Genomic DNA, 22,353 nt, shown 5'->3' on the forward strand with positions numbered 1-22,353 from the left:
TTTCAGAGAGTGGCATAAAACATTCTGGTTCATTTCATCTGCGGGGAAAGAATTGGCCTATCATGTTAGCAATCACCTCTGAATGCCATCCCTGGAGATGGAGACAGTTGATGGCTCAAGCCCATTGTCATCCACCTTCCTATTTAATAGCTATTCAAGTGTGCAGCAGGGATGCTCCAAGTCAGTGACTACTGGAGCAAGGTCATCTGTAATGACAGGAGAGTCAAGATGCAGTTGACTTTCTGTTCAGGCAGAAATGTTATTTTCTACCACATTGTCATTTTCTTTTATACCTCTAGTGTTTACCCTAAGTACTCCTATGTTTTGTATGATTACTATCTCTACAAACCTTCAGAAAAGTCACAAAAGTCACCCATCCCTGATAAAGATGAGAAAATGCCTACCGTCTCTCTCTCTTTTTTTCTACAGATAATTCAATACAAGAAAGAAGATTTGCTTGGGAAGGTCTGAATGGCCCTGGCTTTGTTTGTTAACCATAACCTCTACTGGCTGGAAACACAATGCCCCACTAATACTAACAGTGCCTGCTTGTCCAAACAGCATTCTGGCCACTTACAGCAATTGACACAAATTCTAAGAGGTCTGTTAATGTTTTTCAGATCTCAAACTTGTAGTACATTTTTATGTTCTCTGCAATCAGTTTTGCTTCAGCGGCCCTGCAGGTGTTTATGCGTGCTGGCATGCTAAATCTCACCATTCAAAATAGTTTATTTTTTACAACAAAATCTGAAGAATAATTTCTTCATTTTGTCAAAAAATACTCCATTCCTATTATTTTTCTCTTCTTTATCTTCACGGGTAGATGGGGAAAAGCATTATCTTGTATAAAACTACTGCTAAAATATATTCCTAGTGAGAAAGGTCAACTTGTGGGCTAAAGTCCTTATCACCTCCTGATCAGTTTTCACTTAGGGCACAGCAGTCTGCCATTCACCATTGGGATCTCTGTGTGTTTCTTCTCTCTTATGAAAGAGATATTGAGTGCTCTAGGACTTGGCTGCCTACATCAAGTAGAGGGGGACCCTCATGATTCACTAAGGGCCCACAGTTCTGAATATTTCTCATTATTCAAAAATGCAAAATTATGTGGCAGTTCATTGGAACCAAGGGAGGAATTGGTCCCTTTTCATGTTCTTCTCCTAAATAGAGAAAAGGTAATTAAAACTTGGAGCTTAATAAGGGCCATCTCCATTTGAACAGCCTAATACAAATCCATTCTCAATACCTTTTTACACCTTGTCTGAACTGACTTCTACTGTGTACTCCACTGCATGGAGAATTCTGGAACTGTAGAACGAAGGGAACTCAAGTTCCCAATATATGAGATTCTATATATATCTCATTCATTCTTTTTTTTCATTTATTCACCAAATGTTAACTCAATACATATGTAACAGAGATAATGTTCTTATTGTCTGTAAATCAGACAATGCATGCATTGAATACATGCCATATATTCTTGGAAGCTGAGGGCTGATAACTCAAGGTAAATGATCAGCTAGTCTCCTATGAAATAAGTATCTTATTTCATGTTACATGTAGAAATGACCATGTAACTTTATCTTAAAGCCAGGCCTTGTTGAGAAAAAGGGGATCCACATTCCAAATGTTTCCTTACATGTTGAGAGGAAACCTTGGAGGTCTGAGCATGAGTCATAGGTAGAGAGAAATCATGCTAAGATATATAGTGTTTCCACCAGACAGGAAGAGGAAGCAGAGAGCCTTTGGCAGAAGAGATACACAGAAGAGGAGGAGGAGAAGTTCTGGCTTTACCATTCAGGCTTGAAGCCCCAAGTTCAGGTGGATTGAGGGGGAAGCTGAAGGCAAACGTGACCCCTGGGCCAACACAGGCTAGGGGAACAATGTAGAAATGACCATGTAACTTTATAGGCATGAAGAGGACGGCTGTGATGGCACTGAGTCTCCTGTGGCTCCCTTGTGTGCCCAAATGCCTGAAGGATGTGAGAGTATTGGTTGCTAGAATTTCAGGGAATTCCACCAAGTGGGGAATGGCTCTGTATTAAGGGCTGCAAAGAAAAGCTCCCAGGCCAAGCATTGAGTGGGAGGTGCTACCCGCCCTCAAGGATCCACAGGGACTTCAACAGCTGATGTGGGGTCTCATCAGCCTCAAGGTGGCCAAGTTTCTATGCTGAGACAATAGCCCACAGTTATACCAGCCATGATCCTCAGCAGCAGAGGCAGTGATGATGAAGTCTGATGCCCAAAGACAAGCAGAACAATATGCACAGTGCCAGCCAATGCCACGAGGTAGCCTTTGTACTTCCCTATACCTAGCTGGGAGGGAGGAAGGAAGGAGAGAGGAGACCCCTAGGAAGAGGAGGAAATAATTATCCCAAAAAGACTGACATAACCTGGAAAAGACTAAGAGCTACTAATTAGCAAGATAAAGTTCATTTTCCCCTTCCTGTTTCTTACCAAGATGGTATGTATCCTTTTAGATAATAAATAAATTTATGTTGTCTTGTCCTATCTTAATGTTATTTAAATGTTTCTTGTTTTTTCTATTTTCATTCATAACAAAAATTTTGTTCTCAGAGACACTGAGACATGAGATATGATGCTGGACTATATGGGGGGAGCACCTCATAATATGGGCAAGATGCTGCAGCAGCTTGTAGCCCTCCACGTCCTGACTGCTCACGTCTCTTTTGCCATCCCCTAACACACATATTAGGCTTTTGCTATGTTCATTTACCTAGCCCATAAGCCACTCCTTCAGAGGGCAATGCAGGAATTGCCAGCCTTCATTCCCCACCAACTGACAGGGGTCTGGAATTCAGGTGTTTCCAAAGACCTGCAGTCTTGGGTGCCTTAATGCTTGCTGAGTAGCAGCACTTTCTAGGACCTTCCCTATTGTATGTTTCAGTCCATGCTTTTCTTTTTTTCTTGTCTCAGTCTTCTTCCCTGCTAGTCTGGTTCTCAACAAGACCCAAGCCCTGCAACACACCCAAATCCCCTTGATGGGAGCTTGATTTCCTACGTGGCTTTTCCCAGTCACCCCATGCTCTCCCCACTCCCATCTTTCCTGGTGAATCGCTCCTTTCCTAAATGTGTTGTGAATAACAATTTGGCCATAGTGCTAAAGCCTCTCACTCCTCACTTTAAATTCCTTTGGGAAACAGTCATTCATGTTCATTTTAGACAATTTCCCTGTCTGTGAGGACTCTTCTCAAGAAGTCTACTCCCAAAACTCCTGCTGAGGTAGGTACCAGGTCACATTTTCATGACCCCAGACCTACAGCTAATTGCACCAGGATGGACACCTAATCAAATCTTGGGCAATCAGATACATTCTCCTGGGAATATGTGGACCTCCAAGACTCCAGATAGGCCCTGCTGGACACTTGATAGGTAATATCTAGAGATGGTTTACAGGGGCTGCTTGTGTAACTACAAGACAAGTCTGGGTAACTGACAGTTGCTGTAGTCCTTTGACTCTAAGTTTATACCCTTCTAGAGGCTGAGGTATCAATGAGGGCTCTGTTTATGTCTGGGCATATTGTACCATAACTGCCTTCTGGTTATACTTGGCATTATGTAATCCTGAGTTGAAGAGGGGCAGGAGGCTAAATGAGCTGGTCCCAGCAGACAGTCAGACATGCAGAACTTTTGTAGCTGTATGTACGTGTATGCACAAAGGCTGAGCTTGGAGTGAGGCAGACATCCAAAATGGGGCACGCCTTGAGTAGAACTTTGGTGTTTGGAATCCTACACCTATGCTTATAGGATAATATTGCTGATCTTGACTATATATTCTAATTGGATTCTCTTTCTTCTGTCTTTTAGAAAAGTGAAATTTCATTTAACCAGATAGTGTCTGTGTCTCGTCTTCCCACCAAACCAAGATTAGTACTTATTCGTACAACAGATGTTACATGGCACTACACAGGGAAGCGATGAAAACTTGGAACTATTTCCTATTATTCTCCATGAGGCTTATGATGCTGGTCATCTTGACATACAGGAGGGTAGGAAAGGTGTTGTGATATGGCCAGGCCAAAACCATCTTCTCTTGAATTGGTGGAGGAGGGTGCTGTGTTAAGGAAGCTCTTAGAGCTCTGTCATCTGAGGCCCTATGGAGCAGGGTGCTCTGATCTCTAAGCCCTAGGCAGTCTGCTCGGGGGAGTTTTCACAGCTTTCCAAACCTTTGACATCATGGGGAGTAAAGGGAGCCCTACTGGCTGACCTTTGAGTGTGCAGTGAAGTCATCCAGAATCCCTGCGAGAGAAACGGATTTTTGAACTCACTGGCTTTGAAGCTTCCATCTGCCACCTGCCCTGGCAAGGTCAGGGTGTATTGGATGCAACCCTGAGCAGGCTGCCAGATCTCTGCAGGGCTCAGAGTTTAGACCTAACCAATTCCTCAGCAGTGAAGAGCTTCTGCCAGGCCAGCCTCCCTCCATGCTAAATCCCGGGGCCCCCATCTTCGTTCTCTCTCCCTCTCTCTCTGTCTTCCATACACACATGCTCATGAGTGCACACTCACATACTCTGTTATCATGAGCACTGAGATTTAATTGCTGGTTTTTGTTTTAAAGCAGATATTTAAAAGGTTCTTAGAGAGCATAACAGCAGCCTGTCTTTAAGGCCAAGGAAAAGAGGAAAGAAACAGAACTTAAATATGTGCATCTGTGTTTAGCCAAGCACTGGATGACCCCTTCCCCCAATCTGAGATGATGGCTCACTGGGGTGCAGGGGTGGTGGATTCCCGGCCTTTCTCTTATTCTCCATGACACACACGGATGATATTTCTTCATAGGACATAGTCCCATAAGGACACACAGCAGCCCCTCAGAATGTGGGGCATACATAATAACAACTGTAACTGAAAACTTTACTGAGTGTTTATTATACATCAGCTACAATGCTGCATTTCATATAAATAGATTGTTTAATCCTCACCATCCCTCTTGTGAGACAGGCACTGTTATGGCCACTTTACAGATGAGAACACTGAGGTTCAGAAGGGGAAAAACAAACATCTAGTGAGTGGCAGGACAGCAATTCGAACGTAGGTCCTTCCAACTCCAAAGTGGATGTTTCTGGCCAGTCTGCCTGTTGCCTCCTCCATCCTTACAGCTGCTAACGAAGCATGGCCAACCTCTCCAATACTGTTTTTCATCTCATCTGGTACTATTGCCCCAATTCTGCCAGCTTAATGTTCATTTTTAAAAGAAAAAGCATCACTTCCTCTCTCAGGATGGATCTGGAGTCCCAGACGTGTACTTCAAAGAGACAGGAAGCAACAGGGAAGAGGCAGCCTCCCTCTGCCCCTGCTTATATGAAGGTTTGCCCTCTCTCTGCTTATATGAAGGCTTGTCCTTCATATAAGCCGCACAGGCATTTCATTTCCTTAGTTCTGCTGTAACAGTTCAGAAATGACCATTGTATTGGCCAAAGTAATTTTAGCCGCTGTAACAAATGACTTTTAAGTTTCAGTGGTTTAACCCTAATGGCATTTACTTTTCAGTTACATAACTGGAGCACAGATTTCCAAAAAGCTGAGTGTTTGGGGTTTAAGGAATATCCCTCAGGTGAACGAATTTATATCACACTTTCTCTCAGCAGTGAAGAAAAAGGCCTCCAAGGCCTGCTCCCTGCACTCGCCTTTGTGCATATACTGCCACTCAGGGGCCCGTGTGCAACACTCCACCCAGGACTACTCCCCTGCCCAGGTCACTGAAAAAAAACTGCTTGTGCACGAATCAGGGCTCATCTCTCAGCCCTACACCACACACCTCATCCTTACTCCTTTCTCATTTCCTGTTTCCTGAGAAGCACAGAGCTTTAACACTCTCTGATACTCCTAATTACAAACAAGAATTAAAGTCAGCAATGGCTCATAAGGGTGCAAAAAGTCTATTATAAGTCTTCTAAATGCCACCGCTAGTGACAGGCCCCCAAATTTAATGAGCCCACCGATGGACTCCTTTGAGAATTCCACCAGGAGCTGAAGAAGTGAGGTATAGTTCAGTGGGCACCAGTCTCCAGCTCCTTCTCAAGTGGCTCATAGATCCTGTGGGTCTCCCTTAGGGATCAATTTTGAATCTAGGAAAGAATGATTCTTTGCTCCTATGGCCCAGGGGCAGAGCTATCCTTAAGAACCTGCAAATTAGGGGGTCCTAGGCTCTTCTTGAATACATCTGGGTGCCCTGATGGTTAGAATCCATAAACCCTGTCTTGCCCTTCTCCTTCCTGCACCACCTCCAACAAAGATGTCCCTTGGTTCCCCTGTCTGGATTTGGGGCCTCTCTGCCTCTCCACAGCCGCCCTGTGTTCACTTCAACCAGACTCACCTGACTATCAATGGCAGGGGTGCCCACACTGGGTGAGGCTCTAGTCTTGGCCTCTCAGATGGCTTTGCATGGAAGAGAGCTGCCTGCACCAGGAGAACAGAGGAAAGCTCTCTGCCTGGAACCCATGCATCCTCGGTAAATAACTGCTGCTGCCCTCCTGGCTTTCTGATTCCAGGGGGCTCAGTTCTCTTTACTTACTGAGAGCATGAAGGAGAGATGCTTCACAATCTCCTCTAAACACAATAAACGTCTCTCTCCTTTGCGCTTTTGTAACACTTTATATGGATGGAAATGCTTATATTTGTGCCTCTCAAAGATTAGTTTACATGTCATCTTTTGTTTACAGTCTGTAAGTTCTACAAGGGAAAGGACTGTTTCTTATTCACATCTGTATCTTCTGTAGCTATTATAGCATTTGACCCTCAGAAATGTTACTTAGGGAGTGCAAATTATTTTTGAGAGAACAAGTTAGTGAATAAATAAGAGAGTGAATCAATGAGCAAAGACAAGTGGGAGAAGAATGAATGAGAAGTAAAGGGGGAGGGAGTGAATGAATGAGGATGTGAGTGGCAGAATGATGGACGGTTGCCTCCAGGTTTTCACTTTCCTCTTCTCTGCAAACAGAACCCTGGATTTTAGTTGGACACATTGACACCCAACAAAAAGGTTACATTTCTAACTATCCCCTGCAACTTGACATGTCCATGTGACTAAGTTTTGTGACTAAATTAAATGTAAATAGCAGTCTTGCATGAGAATTCAAAGAGAATCAAAAAGGGAATGTGTGCCCTTTTGTCTCTTGCCCTTTTGCACATTTTTGTGGTCTAGAAAATATGCAATGGTTGGAGCTTAGCAGCAGTATCGTATAATGAGAGGACTTCAAGGAACAAAGCCACACAGGGACAGTGAGGCAGAAAGACAGAAGTCTAGGTCTCTTGTTGATCATGGAGCTGCTAAGATACCCCAGACTGCCTTCCTCTAGACTTTTTGTATATAAGAGAGAGAAATAAATTCTCATTTCATTTGTTTTTAATTTATAATTGGTTGTTTTGGTTTTTATTATATGTAGTTGAACCTGATACTAACCAACTTGCCCAGAATCACAGGTTGGTGCCAGAGCTGGTCTTAGAATCAAGGCCTTATGTTTTTTCCAAAGTCAGTCTCAAGTCACTGTATGAAGGCCTGAAAGTCCACACTCACCCACACCTTGCAGATGCCCTCCAAATACCAAGCCAAAGCCTTAACACAGAAGCAGAGAATCTTGATCTTTTAAAAATACAATCAAAATGAGGGATGATCTCTGATCAGTATTCAAAACCTACCAGACTGGTGGGAAGCACAGATTCAGCCTCAAATTGAATGCAAGTCCCAACAGCCCCAGGAAATGCAACCAGGAAAACCTGTCTATGACCATACCATAGATCCTGGTGCACTCATATGTTTGGCAGCTCCTGCATTTCAACAGTAAAGCACTTACTCTTATGCAAAGTGGAGCATGTGGATTAGGATCTTACCTCCACCAGGGAATGCCAGTGTGCAATGGGCTTCCGAGGATATGACAACATTTCACTCCAGTGGTCTCTGCCCAGCCTCTCAGCCTCGTTGCCTACTTGACACACGCCGATGATCTCATTGTGACCTACACTGTGAAAATGGCCCACAATAGTTTTTTCTTAAAATTTTGGTATGTAAGATCAATAGCTACTCAATTAAACTGATGAAGGAATTGGGGACATGGTGTTTCTTTTTTTTTTTTTCATTTCCTCACTTAAAACTACAGGCTAAGCTTCACGGCCAGTAGGACTTGGGATCTAACATATACCCTGGCTGTCCTAACACTGACATGGGTCATCTTGTTTCCAAGAACCTTGTTCAAAGAACCCCATGATTTGTGTTAAGGATGCCATCTCTCGTCCTGGATCTAGGCTGGCCTCCACGTAATAAAGAGGGAGCCATCTGAGAAGAGTTTCTTGCAATAATGGCTGCTCTAATTCCCACAAGAGGCAGCCAAGCATGGGTGAGGGAGCAGTTTTGTGTCTGGCAGCCATGGATCTTGAGCCCACAAAGTAGGGTAAGTGAAGGAGGCTGATGGATCTTCCTGCTTCTTCTCTTTAGAGAATACTGTTATTGTCTTATACTCGTCCTTCCTTTCTTCTAAGTTCAGCTTCTTTGGCCCACTTAGTTTCCCAACTATAGAAAGATACATAGCTCCTTTGACCTTGAGGCTAATATTTCTTTTTTTTTGAAATGGAGTCTCACTCTGTCGCCCAGGCTGGAGTGTAGTGGCATGATCTCGGCTCACTGCAACCTCCAGCTCCCGGGTTCAAGCAATTTTCCTGTCTCAGCTTCCAAGTAGCTGGGATTACAGGTGCATGCCACCATGCCTGGCCGATTTTTGTATTTTTAGTTGAGATGGGGTTTCACCATGTTGGCCAGGCTGGTCTCGAACTCTTAACCTCAAGTGATCCACCCACCTCGGCCTCCCAAAGTGCTGGGATTACAGGTGTGAGATACCATGCCCGGCCAAGGCTAATATTTCTGAAACTTTCCCGAGGTAGGTCCCTGCCTTGAGCCATTTTTGTTTTTCCTAGCAGTTTTTTTAAAAGTCCCTGGTATAACTGGACTGATAGGGCCAATTCTTTAACTCTATGGGATCCAAACTCACATACTTTCTCTTTTTTTTTTTCCCTCCCACAAAGATGAGTGATTTTTTTCCTATCTGTGTATGGAGCATAAAGGTGAGATGAGGGTGGGGAGGTCGTGTGAAGGATATTTGAGTCTCTGCTCATTAAAATCAAATGAATGCAGAAGCCCCATGAATTCTGCCATGAATTTTTCCAGGCCAGATTCATGAGTTTACTGAGAATTAAATTAAGGCAGAGCTCACATAATCAGATTTGTCCATGCAGGAAACTTGGCAATAGCTTAAAAATTGCTGGCCTAGGCTTCCACAGTTGGTGGGCAATGTCCCCTACTGGGGCCTGACACTGTTGGTGTTGTTTCTTGCCCACAGGAGATGGGACAAGGTCTACTGCTCAGCATGGGCTGTCACACTCATGGGCAGCTGAGCCAACCCACGTGCTCCTTGGGTTGGAAGACTGTCATGCTTCACGCAGGCATCTGCTGGAAAGAGTGTTCAGGTCACTGAAGCTGCCTTCCTGATATTTCAGAGGTATGTGGGAAAATTCTTAGTCACAAATAATATTAGAAATCAGAATAATTTTTTTAATAATTGTGCCCAGACCACGTGGGAGGTTTCCAATTAAAGAGAGACTTTGCATTTTAGTCTAATGACTGGTTTAACATGTATAATTCCCTGTTGGTACTTCCTTTGCATATTAAAATGACTGTTTTTCAAATCTGTCCTTTAAATACACAATTGGCTACAATGCAGGCTATAAATATCTCTTCTGTGCTGTATTAATTAAAAAGTCGAGCATCTTATACATTTTAATGTACCTTGTCATCCATACTGATTCTAGCATTTTCAGGAGAACATTTCTGTGTTTGTTTTCAGACTTAAGTAGAAGGAAACAATCTTTATTAAATACTTGCGAGAAGGAAAAAGACTGAAGTTATGTATTTAGAAATGTTGATGGTCTGGCTAAAGTAATCATTCTGCCATTTTGAGTGGAATCTTTCCAGTGAAGGGCAGTTAGGACTGCCTGACAGAAGATAAAACCTGTGGGGCCACAGCTCTTCAAGCTGAGATTCTAGGAGTTGGGCAAACATGAAAAGGGGAAGAGGTGGAGGCTGGGGGAGGATGGAGGAACAGGAAAAAAAATGAGAAAGGGGCAGAAAAGAATGGGAGTGCTGAGAGACACTTTGGTAGACTGACTCTACAGCATGGTTTAGAGGTGACTCCTGTCAATGTGCTTCCCATGCACTGCTAGTTCACTCATTTCCTGCAGCCTGGGACACCAGATAAGAATCTGTGGCTGCTGCTCCCCCTCCGCCCTCCCAGCCCTGGGCACAGTGAACTTGCACTGGAAAAGAGTTCCAGGTATCTCACCGGTCATAGTCCATGACCGCTATGGACAAGTGGATTTGGTCAATATTCTCGGGAGGGACATCAAAGACTATGGCTTCGTTGTAAACAGGATTCAAGGTGTTCCTCTTGGTGGATGTTTTCCTCTTCTTCAGTCGTCTGCCATCACACATCAGCGAGACTTTCACGTAGGGATCTGGACAGACCATGAGAAGCAGGGGTACTGTGAGGATACGTACAGATTTAGGTGGGCAGTTATATCACTGTGGGTTTTCATGGACTATGTTTGAACTCCTTTACTTGCCTGTGGACTGGAGTTGGAGGACTGTCATTAATATGATATCCGGGGAGCAACTAGAGTTAGGATAATTAAGTCACTCATTCAAGAAAAAGCACAGGATACTGTCTCCTGAAAATGTGTGTAATTTAAAAATAGTTTGAAAACATCTGTTAGGGAATTAGGAGACATTCCAGCTAGAACTCAAGACTGGCCTGGCCAGGATAGCAAGAGAAATGCACTGGCATTTGCAAGACTGAAAACAGCTCCCCCAACTCTGAGCCACCTCAGGGAATCTTTTCAGGTCTTTAAGAAAGGGAATTCCTAGACTCTGAATTTCTGAATTCCTAGAGGACAGAGAGAACATCTGGGAGTGGAATTCCTTAAGTACAGAGACCTTGAGCCCCTACAGTGGCCTGCCCTTGGGTTGCAAAAGGAGAAGCAGCTCAGCATATCAGGGAGAGAAAGGCCACAGGCTTCCTTGTGGTGCAACACTGTGATGGGGTGACAGGTGGCAAGGCTGGCCTCTGCCCCAGATAGGGCTCTTCTGGTTCTAACAGCTATCTCATTCTTCTTCTGTTCATTGGGAAGTCCTTGTTCTATTTTCACCTGCATAACCATGCATTGCTGTGACTCCCATATGCAGTCCAGTAGGAACTTAGATGACCAGAGGGACCACAGCTTTTTTTTTTTTTTTTCTGCTTTAAAAAAAAAAAAAAAACACTGGGGTATAGGATGCAGAATATATTGCATCCGATGTTCTTTGATTTCAGGGGATGTAAGCCAGGGTGTACTGGGTGTTTTGTGACCACATTTGGGAAACACCTGCAGAGGTTGCTTGTGAATTTGTACAGTTAGCAATGCATATAGAGGCATTTTTTTTTTCTTGTTAGGGTTCAGAATTTAATGCTTGGTTTACTGGAAAAACTAAAATTCATAGTTAACTTTAATAAGGAACTAGGATTGTTCTCAGTCTTCAATGAGCCTGGGATGATGATATTTGAGGAAAGACCCAATTAGATAAGCTTTATCAGTGTGTGTAAATGGTAAGTCCAATTCACAATTATGGTGAGGGAGATCCAAGAGAGTACTATTGTCCCTTGTTATCCACAAGGAATTGGTTTCAGGACTCTTCACAGATAGGAAAATCCAAGGATGCTCAAGTCCCTTATATAAAATGGCATCGTATTTGCATATAACCTATGCACATTCTCCCATATACTTTAAATCATCTCTAGATTGCTTACAATACCTAATCCAGCATAAATGCTGTGTAAATAGTTGTTATACTGTATTGTTTAAAAAATTGTATTATTTTTATTGTTGTATTATTTTTTTCCTGAGTATTTTTAATCCATCGTTGGTTGAATCTACAGATGTGGAACTGGTGGATACAGAAGGCTAAATGTAATAATAACAATAATTAACAATATGTAGCAATTAATATACGCTAGCACTGTTCTCATGGCTTCATATTTATTAATTCAGTTTTACAATAGCCCAGTAAGCCAGACACTATAATTACTCTCATCTTACCGATGGGAATCCAAAGCTCAGAGAGGCAAAATGACTTGTCCAAGGTCACACAGGTGTTAGGACTAGGACTAAGCCTAGGCAGTCTGGTTCCAGAGTCAATGTGCTTCATTACCATACTAAAACTTCATAAGGTACTTACTACAGTAGAAGTGCATGAGGAAGTCTGAATTGGAAAATGCCCCACCTGATGCTCCTGTTATGTCCATTGCCTTTAAATTCCTTGCTTTTATAATGGTAATGGTCAGCCTGCCAGCCGTTGGAAGATAGCACAGGGAAAACATCAGCTCTCCCAGATCCACGTTGTCCTGTTGAGAAAGCACAAACTAAAATATTAGAAAGTGTCTCCAGCCTGGCGTGCAAGAGGCTCAGCTTCAAGCCGCACTGAAAGGGAACACACTGCCCCTTTTGCTCAGCTTGTGAATCCCTGGTATATCTTCCGTTCATGTCAGTCACAGGGAACATAATAAATCCCTGCACTTTGGGAGCACCTCACCCTAAGGAGGCATAGTCTATCTTTGGTTGGCAAAGCTGTAAGCCTGTTCAGGCCTCTGCCACCATATATCCAGTCACCGGCAGCCCTGTACAGACTCATGTATCCAGGTAGCCCCGAACACATCCTCCAGCGCAGAAGTCTCACAGCCTTAACAATCCTCCACAGACTCCCCCATGTGGCTCCACTCATATCACTACTACAATGCACACAGAGCCTCCAGGTCAAAGCTACACAAAGAGGTGCCCTGCAGTACTGTGGTGCCCCACCCACGGCCCAGGGTAGCTCTGCATACAGCCCTATGCAGCATCATGAAGCCTCTCAACAGGTTTCCATACCACTCCACACACTCTCCTACATAGCCCCCTCAAACTTGCCACCATATTCCTGTATACTCCTGATACCCCCGACCTCCCACATGCGATCCCCATGCCACAGAGCACTGCACACACCCTGGCTGCACACAGTCTGTGCAGACCAGCACACAGCTCCACTGGACCCTGGAAACTTACAGCCTGTCGCATAGCTCCAAATAAGGACACCGCGTGAGCCTGAGAGTGGCAACCTGCAAGCCTACACATTCAGAGCCCCGGACACACCCAAGTACTTGCCTAGTCCTGCACAGCCCCCATGCAGGGAGAGAACAGAGACCCAGACTCCCAGGTGGCCCTGCTGCCTGCCTCTCACAGTTCCACTTTGCAGCAGCTCTTTCCTTTTGTTGGCGTGCCTCTAAAGACCCCCATTTCCCTCCACTGGGGAAGATATCTCAGGCAGTGTGCAGCCATTCAAATAGGTCAGAAGACACAATTCTCTTTCTCCTTTGTAGCTCAGGGAGAGTATAACCAGAAAGGAGGGAAAAAAAGCCATGTCATCTCGTTTCAATTTCTGAGAGACACCTGAGGTTATTGAGCTGAGGTGCCTGTGTCTAATTAATACAGTTTCCTACTGACAATGCTCTGGGGATTCAGGTTCTTGCCCTCAATGTCCACAGCTTTCCCTCCCCTTCTCAGTTCTCCAAGGATGCTTCTATTTTTAGAAGCACAGATTCAGCTCTGGAAGGTCACCTCGCCCAACCTCCCTTTCTTGATTGCTTCCACAGGAGGATGAGGAAAAGGGATCTATTTGGTCACTAAGCAGACGGGTTACTCTGTGTCTTCTTGCATCGTGCATTGCTCGCCCAGCGTAAATAAATGACCTCTCCTTGCGAGCTAGGCTTTCCTGGTTCCTGGAGCCCTGATCTCAAGAGACGCAGGTGAATGGGCCTTCCTCTTTTGGGAGATATGGGGGCTTGGGGACTAGAATTTTACAGGACTGGAGGTTTTACACACAGCAGACTCTGCTTGCTCTGCGGTGCTGGGTTCCCTATTGCAGGAGCAGTGTCTGCCCTTACTGAAGAGGGAAGGATTGACCCAGCCTCCTGCTGGTGGCAGAAAGGAAAGAGAGACCACAGCTGTCCCCACACATCACCCTTTTGTTTCCTGACTCCCTGGCCCACTTTGCTCTTCAACTTCTGTTCTTCCTTTAAAAGGCTTTTCACAGCACCTAGCTCTCTCCTCTCCCCTCATCCTTCTCAGAAAATCTTGGTTTGGCAAAGTAAATAGAGAATTAACCAAAACTATGCCTATGAAGCTTCGTAATCAATTCTTTCAACATACATTTCCTGAGGCCCCGCACTGTGCACACACTTTTTGTAAGGTTCAGGATGTGAAAATGCATGCCGTCTAATCTCTGCCCTCAAGGCTGAGGCACATAATTAAATGTGATGTGTCAGATTACTTCCATGCTAGGTATGTCGGTTTGTTTGTTTTCCTCTGACATAAGCCCATTCAAAAATATTTATACAATATGGCTATTTGCTCATAAGTTAAAAGAGAAAAAAAATCAAACCTCAGACTTGATGGTATATTCAGAATGTAAACCAGGCAAAAGTCCACATTTGGGGGGGTGGAGCCAAGATGGCCGAATAGGAACAGCTCCCATATCCAGCTCCCAGCCCCAGCAACACAGAAGACGGGTGATTTCTGCATTTCTGCTTGAGGTACCGGTTTCATCTCACTAGGGAGTGCCTAACAGTGGGTGCAGGACAGTCGGTGAAGCGCACTGTGCGCGAGCCGAAGCAGGGCGAGGCATTGCCTCACTCAGGAAGCACAAGAGGTCAGGGAGTTCCCTTTCCTAGTCAAAGAAAGGGGAAACAGACGGCACCTGGAATATCGGGTCAGTCCCATCCTAATACTGCGCTTTTCCAACGGGCCTGGAAAACGGCACACTAGGAGATTGTGTCCCGCACCTGGCTCGGAGGGTCCTACACCCACGGAGTCTCGCTGATTGCTAGCATAGCAGTCTGAGATCAAGCTGCAAGGCGGCAGCGAGGCTGGGGGAGGGGCGACCGCCATTGCCCAGGCTTGCTTAGGTAAACAAAGCAGCCAGGAAGCTCGAACTGGGTGGAGCCCACCACAGCTCAAGGAGGCCTGCCTGCCTCTGTAGGCTCCACCTCTGGGGGCAGGGCACAGACAAACAAAAACTCAGCAAGAACCTCCACAGACTTAAATGTCCCTGTCTGACTGACAGTTTTGAAGAGAGTAGTGGTTCTCCCAGCACGCAGCTGGAGATCTGAGAACGGACACACTGCCTCCTAAAGTGGGTCCCTCACCCCTGAGCAGCCTAACTGGGAGGCACCCCCCCAGTATGGACAGACTGACACCTCATTCAACCGGGTACTCCTCTGAGACAAAACTTTCAGAGGAACTATCAGACAGCTGAATTTGTGGTCTCACGAAAATCCGCTGTTCTGCAGCCACCACTGCTGACACCCAGCCAAACAGGGTCTGGAGTGGACCTCTAGTAAACTCCAACAGACCTGCAGCTGAGGGTCCTGTCTGGTAGAAGGAAAACTAACAAACAGAAAGGACATCCACATCAAAAACCCATCTGTACATCACCATCATCAAAGACAAAAAGTAGATAAAACCACAAAGATGGGGAAAAAACAGAGCAAAAAAACTGGAAACTCTAAAAAACAGAGCACCTCTCCTCCCCCAAAGGAACGCAGTTCCTCACCAGCAACGGAACAAAGCTGGATGGAGGATGACTTTGATGAGTTGAGAGAAGAAGGCTTCAGACGATCAAACTACTCTGAGGTACGAGAGGAAATTCAAAACAATAGCAAAGAAGTTAAAAACTTTGAAAAAAAATTAGAAGAATGGATAACTAGAATAACCAATGGAGAGAAGGGCTTAAAGGAGATGGAGGAGCTGAAAGCCAAGTTTCGAGAACTACGTGAAGATTGCAGAAGCCTCAGTAGCAGATGCGATCAACTGGAAGAAAGGGTATCGCTGATGGAAGATGAAATGAATGAAATGAAGAGAGAAGGGAAGTTTAGAGAAAAAAGAATAAAAAGAAATGAACAAAGCCTCCAAGAAATTTGGGACTATGTGAAAAGACCAAACCTATGTCTGATTGGTGTACCTGAAAATGATGGGGAGAATGGAACCAAGTTGGAAAACACTCTGCAAGATATTATCCAGGAGAACTTCCCCAATCTGGCAAGGCAGGCCAGCATTCAGATTCAGGAAATACAGAGAATGCCACAAAGATACTCCTCGAGAAGGGCAACTCCAAGACACATAATTGTCAGATTCACCAAAGTTGAAATGAAGGAAAAAATGTTAAGGGCAGCCAGAGAGAAAGGTCGGGTTACCCACAAAGGGAAGCCCATCAGACTAACAGCTGATCTCTCAGCAGAAACTCTACAAGCCAGAAGAGAGTGGGGGCCGATATTCAACATTCTTAAAGAAAAGAATTTTCAACCCAGAATTTCCTATCCCGCCAAACTAAGCTTCATAAGTGAAGGAGAAATAAAATACTTTACAGACAAGCAAACGCTGAGTGATTTTGTCACCACCAGGCCTGCCCTAAAAGAGCTCCTGAAGGAAGCACTAAACATGGAAAGGAACAACCGGTACCAGCCACTGCAAAAACATGCCAAATTGTAAAGACCATCGAGGCTAGGAAGAAACTATAGCAACTAACAAGCAAAATAACCAACTAACATCATAATGACAGGATCAGATTCACACATAACAATATTAATGTTAAATGTAAATGGGCTAAATGCTCCAATCAAAAGACACAGACTGGCAAACTGGATAAGGAGTCAGGACCCATCAGTGTGCTGTATTCAGGAAACCCATCTCACGTGCAGAGACACACATAGACTCAAAATAAAGGGATGGAGGAAGATCTATCAAGCAACTGGAAAACAAAAAAAGGCAAGGGTTGCAATCCTAGTCTCTGATAAAATAGACTTTAAACCAACAAAGATCAAAAGAGACAAAGAAGGCCATTACATAATGGTAAAGGGATCAATTCAACAAGAAGAGCTAACTATCCTAAATATATATGCACCCAACACAGGAGCACCCAGATTCATAAAGCAAGTCCTCAGTGACCTACAAAGGGACTTAAACTCCCACACAATAATAATGGGCGATTTTAACACCCCACTGTCAGCATTAGACAGATCAACGAGACAGAAAGTTAACAAGGATATCCAGGAATTGAACTCAGCTCTACATAAAGTGGACCTAATAGACATCTACAGAACTCTCCACCCCAAGTCAACAGAATATACATTTTTTTCAGCACCACACCACACCTATTCCAAAATTGACCACATAGTTGGAAGTAAAGCTCTCCTCAGCAAATGTAAAAGAACAGAAATTAGAACAAACTGTCTCTCAGACCACAGTGCAATCAAACTAGAACTCAGGATTAAGAAACTCACTCAAAACCGCTCAACTACATGGAAACTGAACAACCTGCTCCTGAATGACTATTGGGTACATAATGAAATGAAGGCAGAAATAAAGATGTTCTTTGAAACCAACGAGAACAAAGACACAACATACCAGAATCTCTGGGACACATTCAAAGCAGTGTGTAGAGGGAAATTTATAGCACTAAATGCCCACAAGAGAAAGCAGGAAAGATCCAAAATTGACACCCTAACATCACAATTAAAAGAACTAGAAAAGCAAGAGCAAACACATTCAAAAGCTAGCAGAAGGCTAGAAATAACTAAAATCAGAGCAGAACTGAAGGAAATAGAGACACAAAAAACCCTTCAAAAAATTAATGAATCCAGGAGCTGGTTTTTTGAAAAGATCAACAAAATTGATGGACCGCTAGCAAGACTAATAAAGAAGAAAAGAGAGAAGAATCAAATAGATGCAATAAAAAACGAAAAAGGGGATATCACCACCGATCCCACAGAAATACAATCTACCATCAGAGAATACTACAAACACCTCTATGCAAATAAACTAGAAAATCTAGAAGAAATGGATAAATTCCTCGACAAATACACCCTCCCAAGACTAAACCAGGAAGAAGTTGAATCTCTGAATAGACCAATAACAGGTTCTGAAATTGTGGCAATAATCAATAGCTTACCAACCAAAAAGAGTCCAGGACCTGATGGATTCACAGCTGAATTCTACCAGAGGTACAAGGAGGAACTGGTACCATTCCTTCTGAAACTATTCCAATTGATAGAAAAAGAGGGAATCCTCCCTAACACATTTTATGAAGCCAGCATCGTCCTGATACCAAAATCTGGCAGAGACATAACCAAAAAAGAGAATTTCAGACCAATATCCGTGATGAACATTGATGCAAAAATCCTCAATAAAATACTGGCAAACCGAATCCAGCAGCACATCAAAAAGCTTATCCACCATGATCAAGTGGGCTTCATCCCTGGGATGCAAGGCTGGTTCAACATACGCAAATCAATAAATGTAATCCAGCATATAAACAGAACCAAAGACAAAAACCACATGATTATCTCAATAGATGCAGAAAAGGCCTTTGACAAAATTCAACAACCCTTCATGCTAAAAACTCTCAATAAATTAGGTATTGATGGGACGTATCTCAAAATAATAAGAGCTATCTATGACAAACCCACAGCCAATATCATACTGAATGGGCAAAAACTGGAAGCATTCCCTCTGAAAACTGGCACAAGACAGGGATGCCCTCTCTCACCGCTGCTATTCAACATAGTGCTGGAAGTTCTGGCCAGAGCAATCAGGCAGGAGAAGGAAATAAAGGGTATTCAATTAGGAAAAGAGGAAGTCAAATTGTCCCTGTTTGCAGATGACATGATTGTATATCTAGAAAACCCCATTGTCTCAGCCCAAAATCTCCTTAAGCTGATTAGCAACTTCAGCAAAGTCTCAGGATACAAAATCAATGTACAAAAATCACAAGCATTCTTGTACACCAATAACAGACAAACAGAGAGCCAAATCATGAGTGAACTCCCATTCACAATTGCTTCAAAGAGAATAAAATACCTAGGAATCCAACTTACAAGGGTGGATAATAGCAAATTAGCTGGGTGCAGTGGCACATGCCTACAATCCTAGCTACTCTGGAGGCTAAGGCAGGAGGATCACTTGGGCCCAGGAGTACAAGTACAGCTTAGGCAATCTAGCAAGATGCTGTCTCTTTAAAAAAAAAAAAAAAAAAAAAAAAAGGAACAAACAACAGGCAGCTATGTGCCTCTACCATGGATAAGAACCAAAATAGCATGTAGATATTCACACTTTGTATAGATCATCTAAGAGAGAACACTGGAATTCCACAAAAAAGTGACAGGAAGCACCAAAAGTAACAAAGGAAAAGGAAGCAATGTAGCCTGCTCGGGGGGTTTGGCTGGGAGCTGGGAGAAGCTCCCTAACACAGGGAAAGGGTAAGTGAGAGACCTCTCAGGGTCCACATTCCCACCACATACTATCCTACTCACAGGAGAGCCCCTCGATCCTCACAGGCCTCGAGACTAACACAGAGAGCTGCCTAGAAAATGCACAGTGGTATTGCTTCAAAGAGGGAGCTCATGCTGTGACCTACAGGCCCATAAGCCCTGAGCAGCACAGTGACATTCTGAAAGCCGAGCCCCTAAAGGACTATGTCTTGCCCTGGTTTTGATGCTACTGATGCTACCACCAGGCCAGGGAGGAGATGAGGCCAGATACTTTCATGCACCCTAAGGATAAATCCCACTGTTACTAGTGCTACAAGCTGCTGGGGGACTGAGGCATGAGCAAATCACATGCTGCACAATTACCTACCTATGCTGCTCCCAATGAGAGTGTCTGTGCCCTCCCCAGTGGCAGCCCTGAACTGAAGCCACCACTGCCCTCATCTGAGCATTCTGCCGACTGCCTGGGGACCACCCTGTTCCTACCTATCATAGCCATGCCTGAACATATTACCAGGGGACCTGAGGACAAGTCTCAATTCTGCCAACCTGGTCCTGTCTCCTCAGTACTTGAGCATGCCATCCAGGGGCTTGGAAATCACCCAGCCTAGTCCACCACTGTTGGTACATATGCACTCTTCCCAGGGTCTGGGGTGCAGGCAACTCAACCCCCTGATACCACCACAATTGGCACCCACTTGCAAGCACCATAAGACTGGCCCATTCAACCCATTACAGCTCAGACCAACTTGGATTTCAGTGAGTGGCCCAATCACTGCTATTGCCATTGCCCGCATCAAGCCTGCTGACCAAGGGCAAGAGAACCAGTCCACATGCCAGGCCCACTGATGCCACTACTAGCATTTCAGCAAGCCACCTGGAAGCCCAATACTTGGCCCACTTGGACCCACTAGTACCAGAGCCAGCATACATCACTCTGGGGCTCAAAGACAGGCATCTTCAGACCACTGCTACACCACTGGGGGCAGAAAACTGGCCTACCTAATAACCTAGTTCCCAGAAAACTTTACCACAGCCTCCACTAATAACCACACCCTAAGCTATCAAGGAAATCACAGATACCACTGACACTATTTATAACCAAGGAGATCATACAGAGACTACGCTATTGCTTGCATCCAAAATCAAAGCCAAAGTGCCCTACTCAACCAACATCATAGATAATCTTCAGAGAAGAGTACTCTCTACAAAAGCAAATTTAAAAAAATTGGAAGAAGTGATTGTTACATCAGATGTGCAGATATTAACATAAGGACACAGGAAACATGAAAAAGCAAGGAAATATGACACCTTCAAAGGAACACAATAATTCTACAGCAACAGATACCAATAAAAAATCAATGAAATCATGGGTAAATAACTGAAATTACTGATTTCAAAGAAGCGCAGCAAGATAATTTTGAAAAACAATACAGAAAATTGGAAAAGAATTCATCAAAGAGATACTCATTTTTTAAAAGAACCAAACAGAAATTCTAGAACTGAAGAATTCATTGAATAAAATACAAAATACAGTCAAACCTCCAACAATAGATTAAACAGAAGAAAGAATCTCAGAACTTAAAATCTTTTGAAATAATCCAGTCAGACAAAAATAAATAAAAAGAATAAAAAAGAATGAGAAAGGCTTTGTGACATATGGGACAACATAAAAAGTGACCCAGTATTCCAATTATCAGTGTCACCAAGGGCAAAGAGAGAATGAAAGGGTTAGAAAATCTATTTAATGAAATAATAGATGAAAACTTCCCCAATCTAGAAAAAGACTTATATAGGGGGCTCAGAGAACCCCACAGAAATACAAAGCAAGAAGGTCTTCTCCACAGCATATTACAGTCAAACTATTTAAAGTCAAAGATAAAGAGGGGATTCCAACAACAGCAAGACAAAAGTGTCTAGTCACCTATAAAGGCAACCCCATCAGGCTAACAAAGTATTTCTCAGCAGAAACAATACAGGGCAAGACAGACATATTCAAAGTGCTGAAAGAAAAAAAAAAGCCACTTAAGTATACTATCTAGCAAAATTATCCTTCACAAAAAAAGTCCTTCTCAGAGAAGAAAATGCTGATGGAATTTATCACCACTAGACTGGTCCTAGAAGAAATGTCCACAGAAGTCTTAAACCTGGAATAAAAAAGATAACATTTACCATCATGAAAACACATCAAAGTATAAAACTCACTGGTAAATTAAACACACAAATGAGAAAGAGAAAGAATTCAAATGCTACGGCTACAGAAAACCACCAAACCAAAACGACAAACAATTAGAAAAAAAGAGAGGAACAAAGAACATACAAAACAACCAGAAAACAATTAAGAACATGAAAGGAACAAAGCCTTGCATATTAAAAGCAATCTTGAGGCCGGGTGTGGTGGCTTACACCAGCAATTCCAGCACTTTGGGAGGCCAAGGCAGGTGAATCACCTGAGGTCAGGAGTTCGAGACCAGCCTGGCCAACATGGTGAAACCCCGTCTTTCCTAAAAATACAAAAATTAGCCAGGTGTGGTGCCGGGTGCCTGTAATCCCAGCTACTTGGAGGCTGAGGCAGGAGAATTGCTTGAACCTGGGAGGCAGAGGTTGCAGTGAGCTGAGACTGTGCCATTGCATTCCAGCCTGGGTGACAAGAGTAAAACTCTGTCTCAAAAAGAAAAAAAAAAGAGATATTGAATGTAAATAGATTACATTATCTGCTTAAAATATATAGACTGGCTGAATAAAAAAGAAAACATTATCCAACTATATGCTGCCTACAAGAAATACACTTTACCTGTCAAGATACATATATACCCAAAGTAAAGGGATGGAAAAAAATTCCACTCAAACAGAAACCCAAGTGAGCAGAAGTAGTTATATCGGATCAAACAGACTTTAGGTCAAAAACAGTAAAAATGACAAAGACAAAGAAGGTCATTATATAATGATAAAGGGATCA

At 43.6% G+C, this 22,353-nt stretch overlaps 1 protein-coding gene across 4 annotated transcripts in view; it reads right to left on the reverse strand.

Annotated features, from left to right (window-relative positions):
• The window catches only part of SYT9 (synaptotagmin 9), a 245,014-nt gene that overhangs the window by 64,186 nt on the left and 158,475 nt on the right, over positions 1 to 22,353 (reverse strand). For 3 of the 4 annotated variants that reach the window (XR_004250244.2, XM_058446330.1, XM_032166704.2), the window contains exons 4-6: positions 12,323 to 12,443; positions 10,350 to 10,521; positions 7,852 to 7,981 (exon numbers count right to left, since the gene is read on the reverse strand). Coding sequence is in view for 3 of the 4 variants with exons in the window: in XM_058446330.1 (XP_058302313.1) it covers positions 7,852 to 7,981; positions 10,350 to 10,521; positions 12,323 to 12,443 (423 nt within the window). In the remaining variant the exon portion in view is untranslated. Of the gene's footprint in view, positions 1 to 7,851; positions 7,982 to 10,349; positions 10,522 to 12,322; positions 12,444 to 22,353 lie in introns of those variants that run through there. The other variant, XM_032166705.2, reaches the window with a different exon arrangement.

This window comes from Hylobates moloch, unplaced genomic scaffold, assembly GCF_009828535.3.
Source record: "Hylobates moloch isolate HMO894 unplaced genomic scaffold, HMol_V3 SCAFFOLD_11, whole genome shotgun sequence".
Taxonomy (NCBI): Eukaryota; Metazoa; Chordata; class Mammalia; order Primates; family Hylobatidae; genus Hylobates; species Hylobates moloch.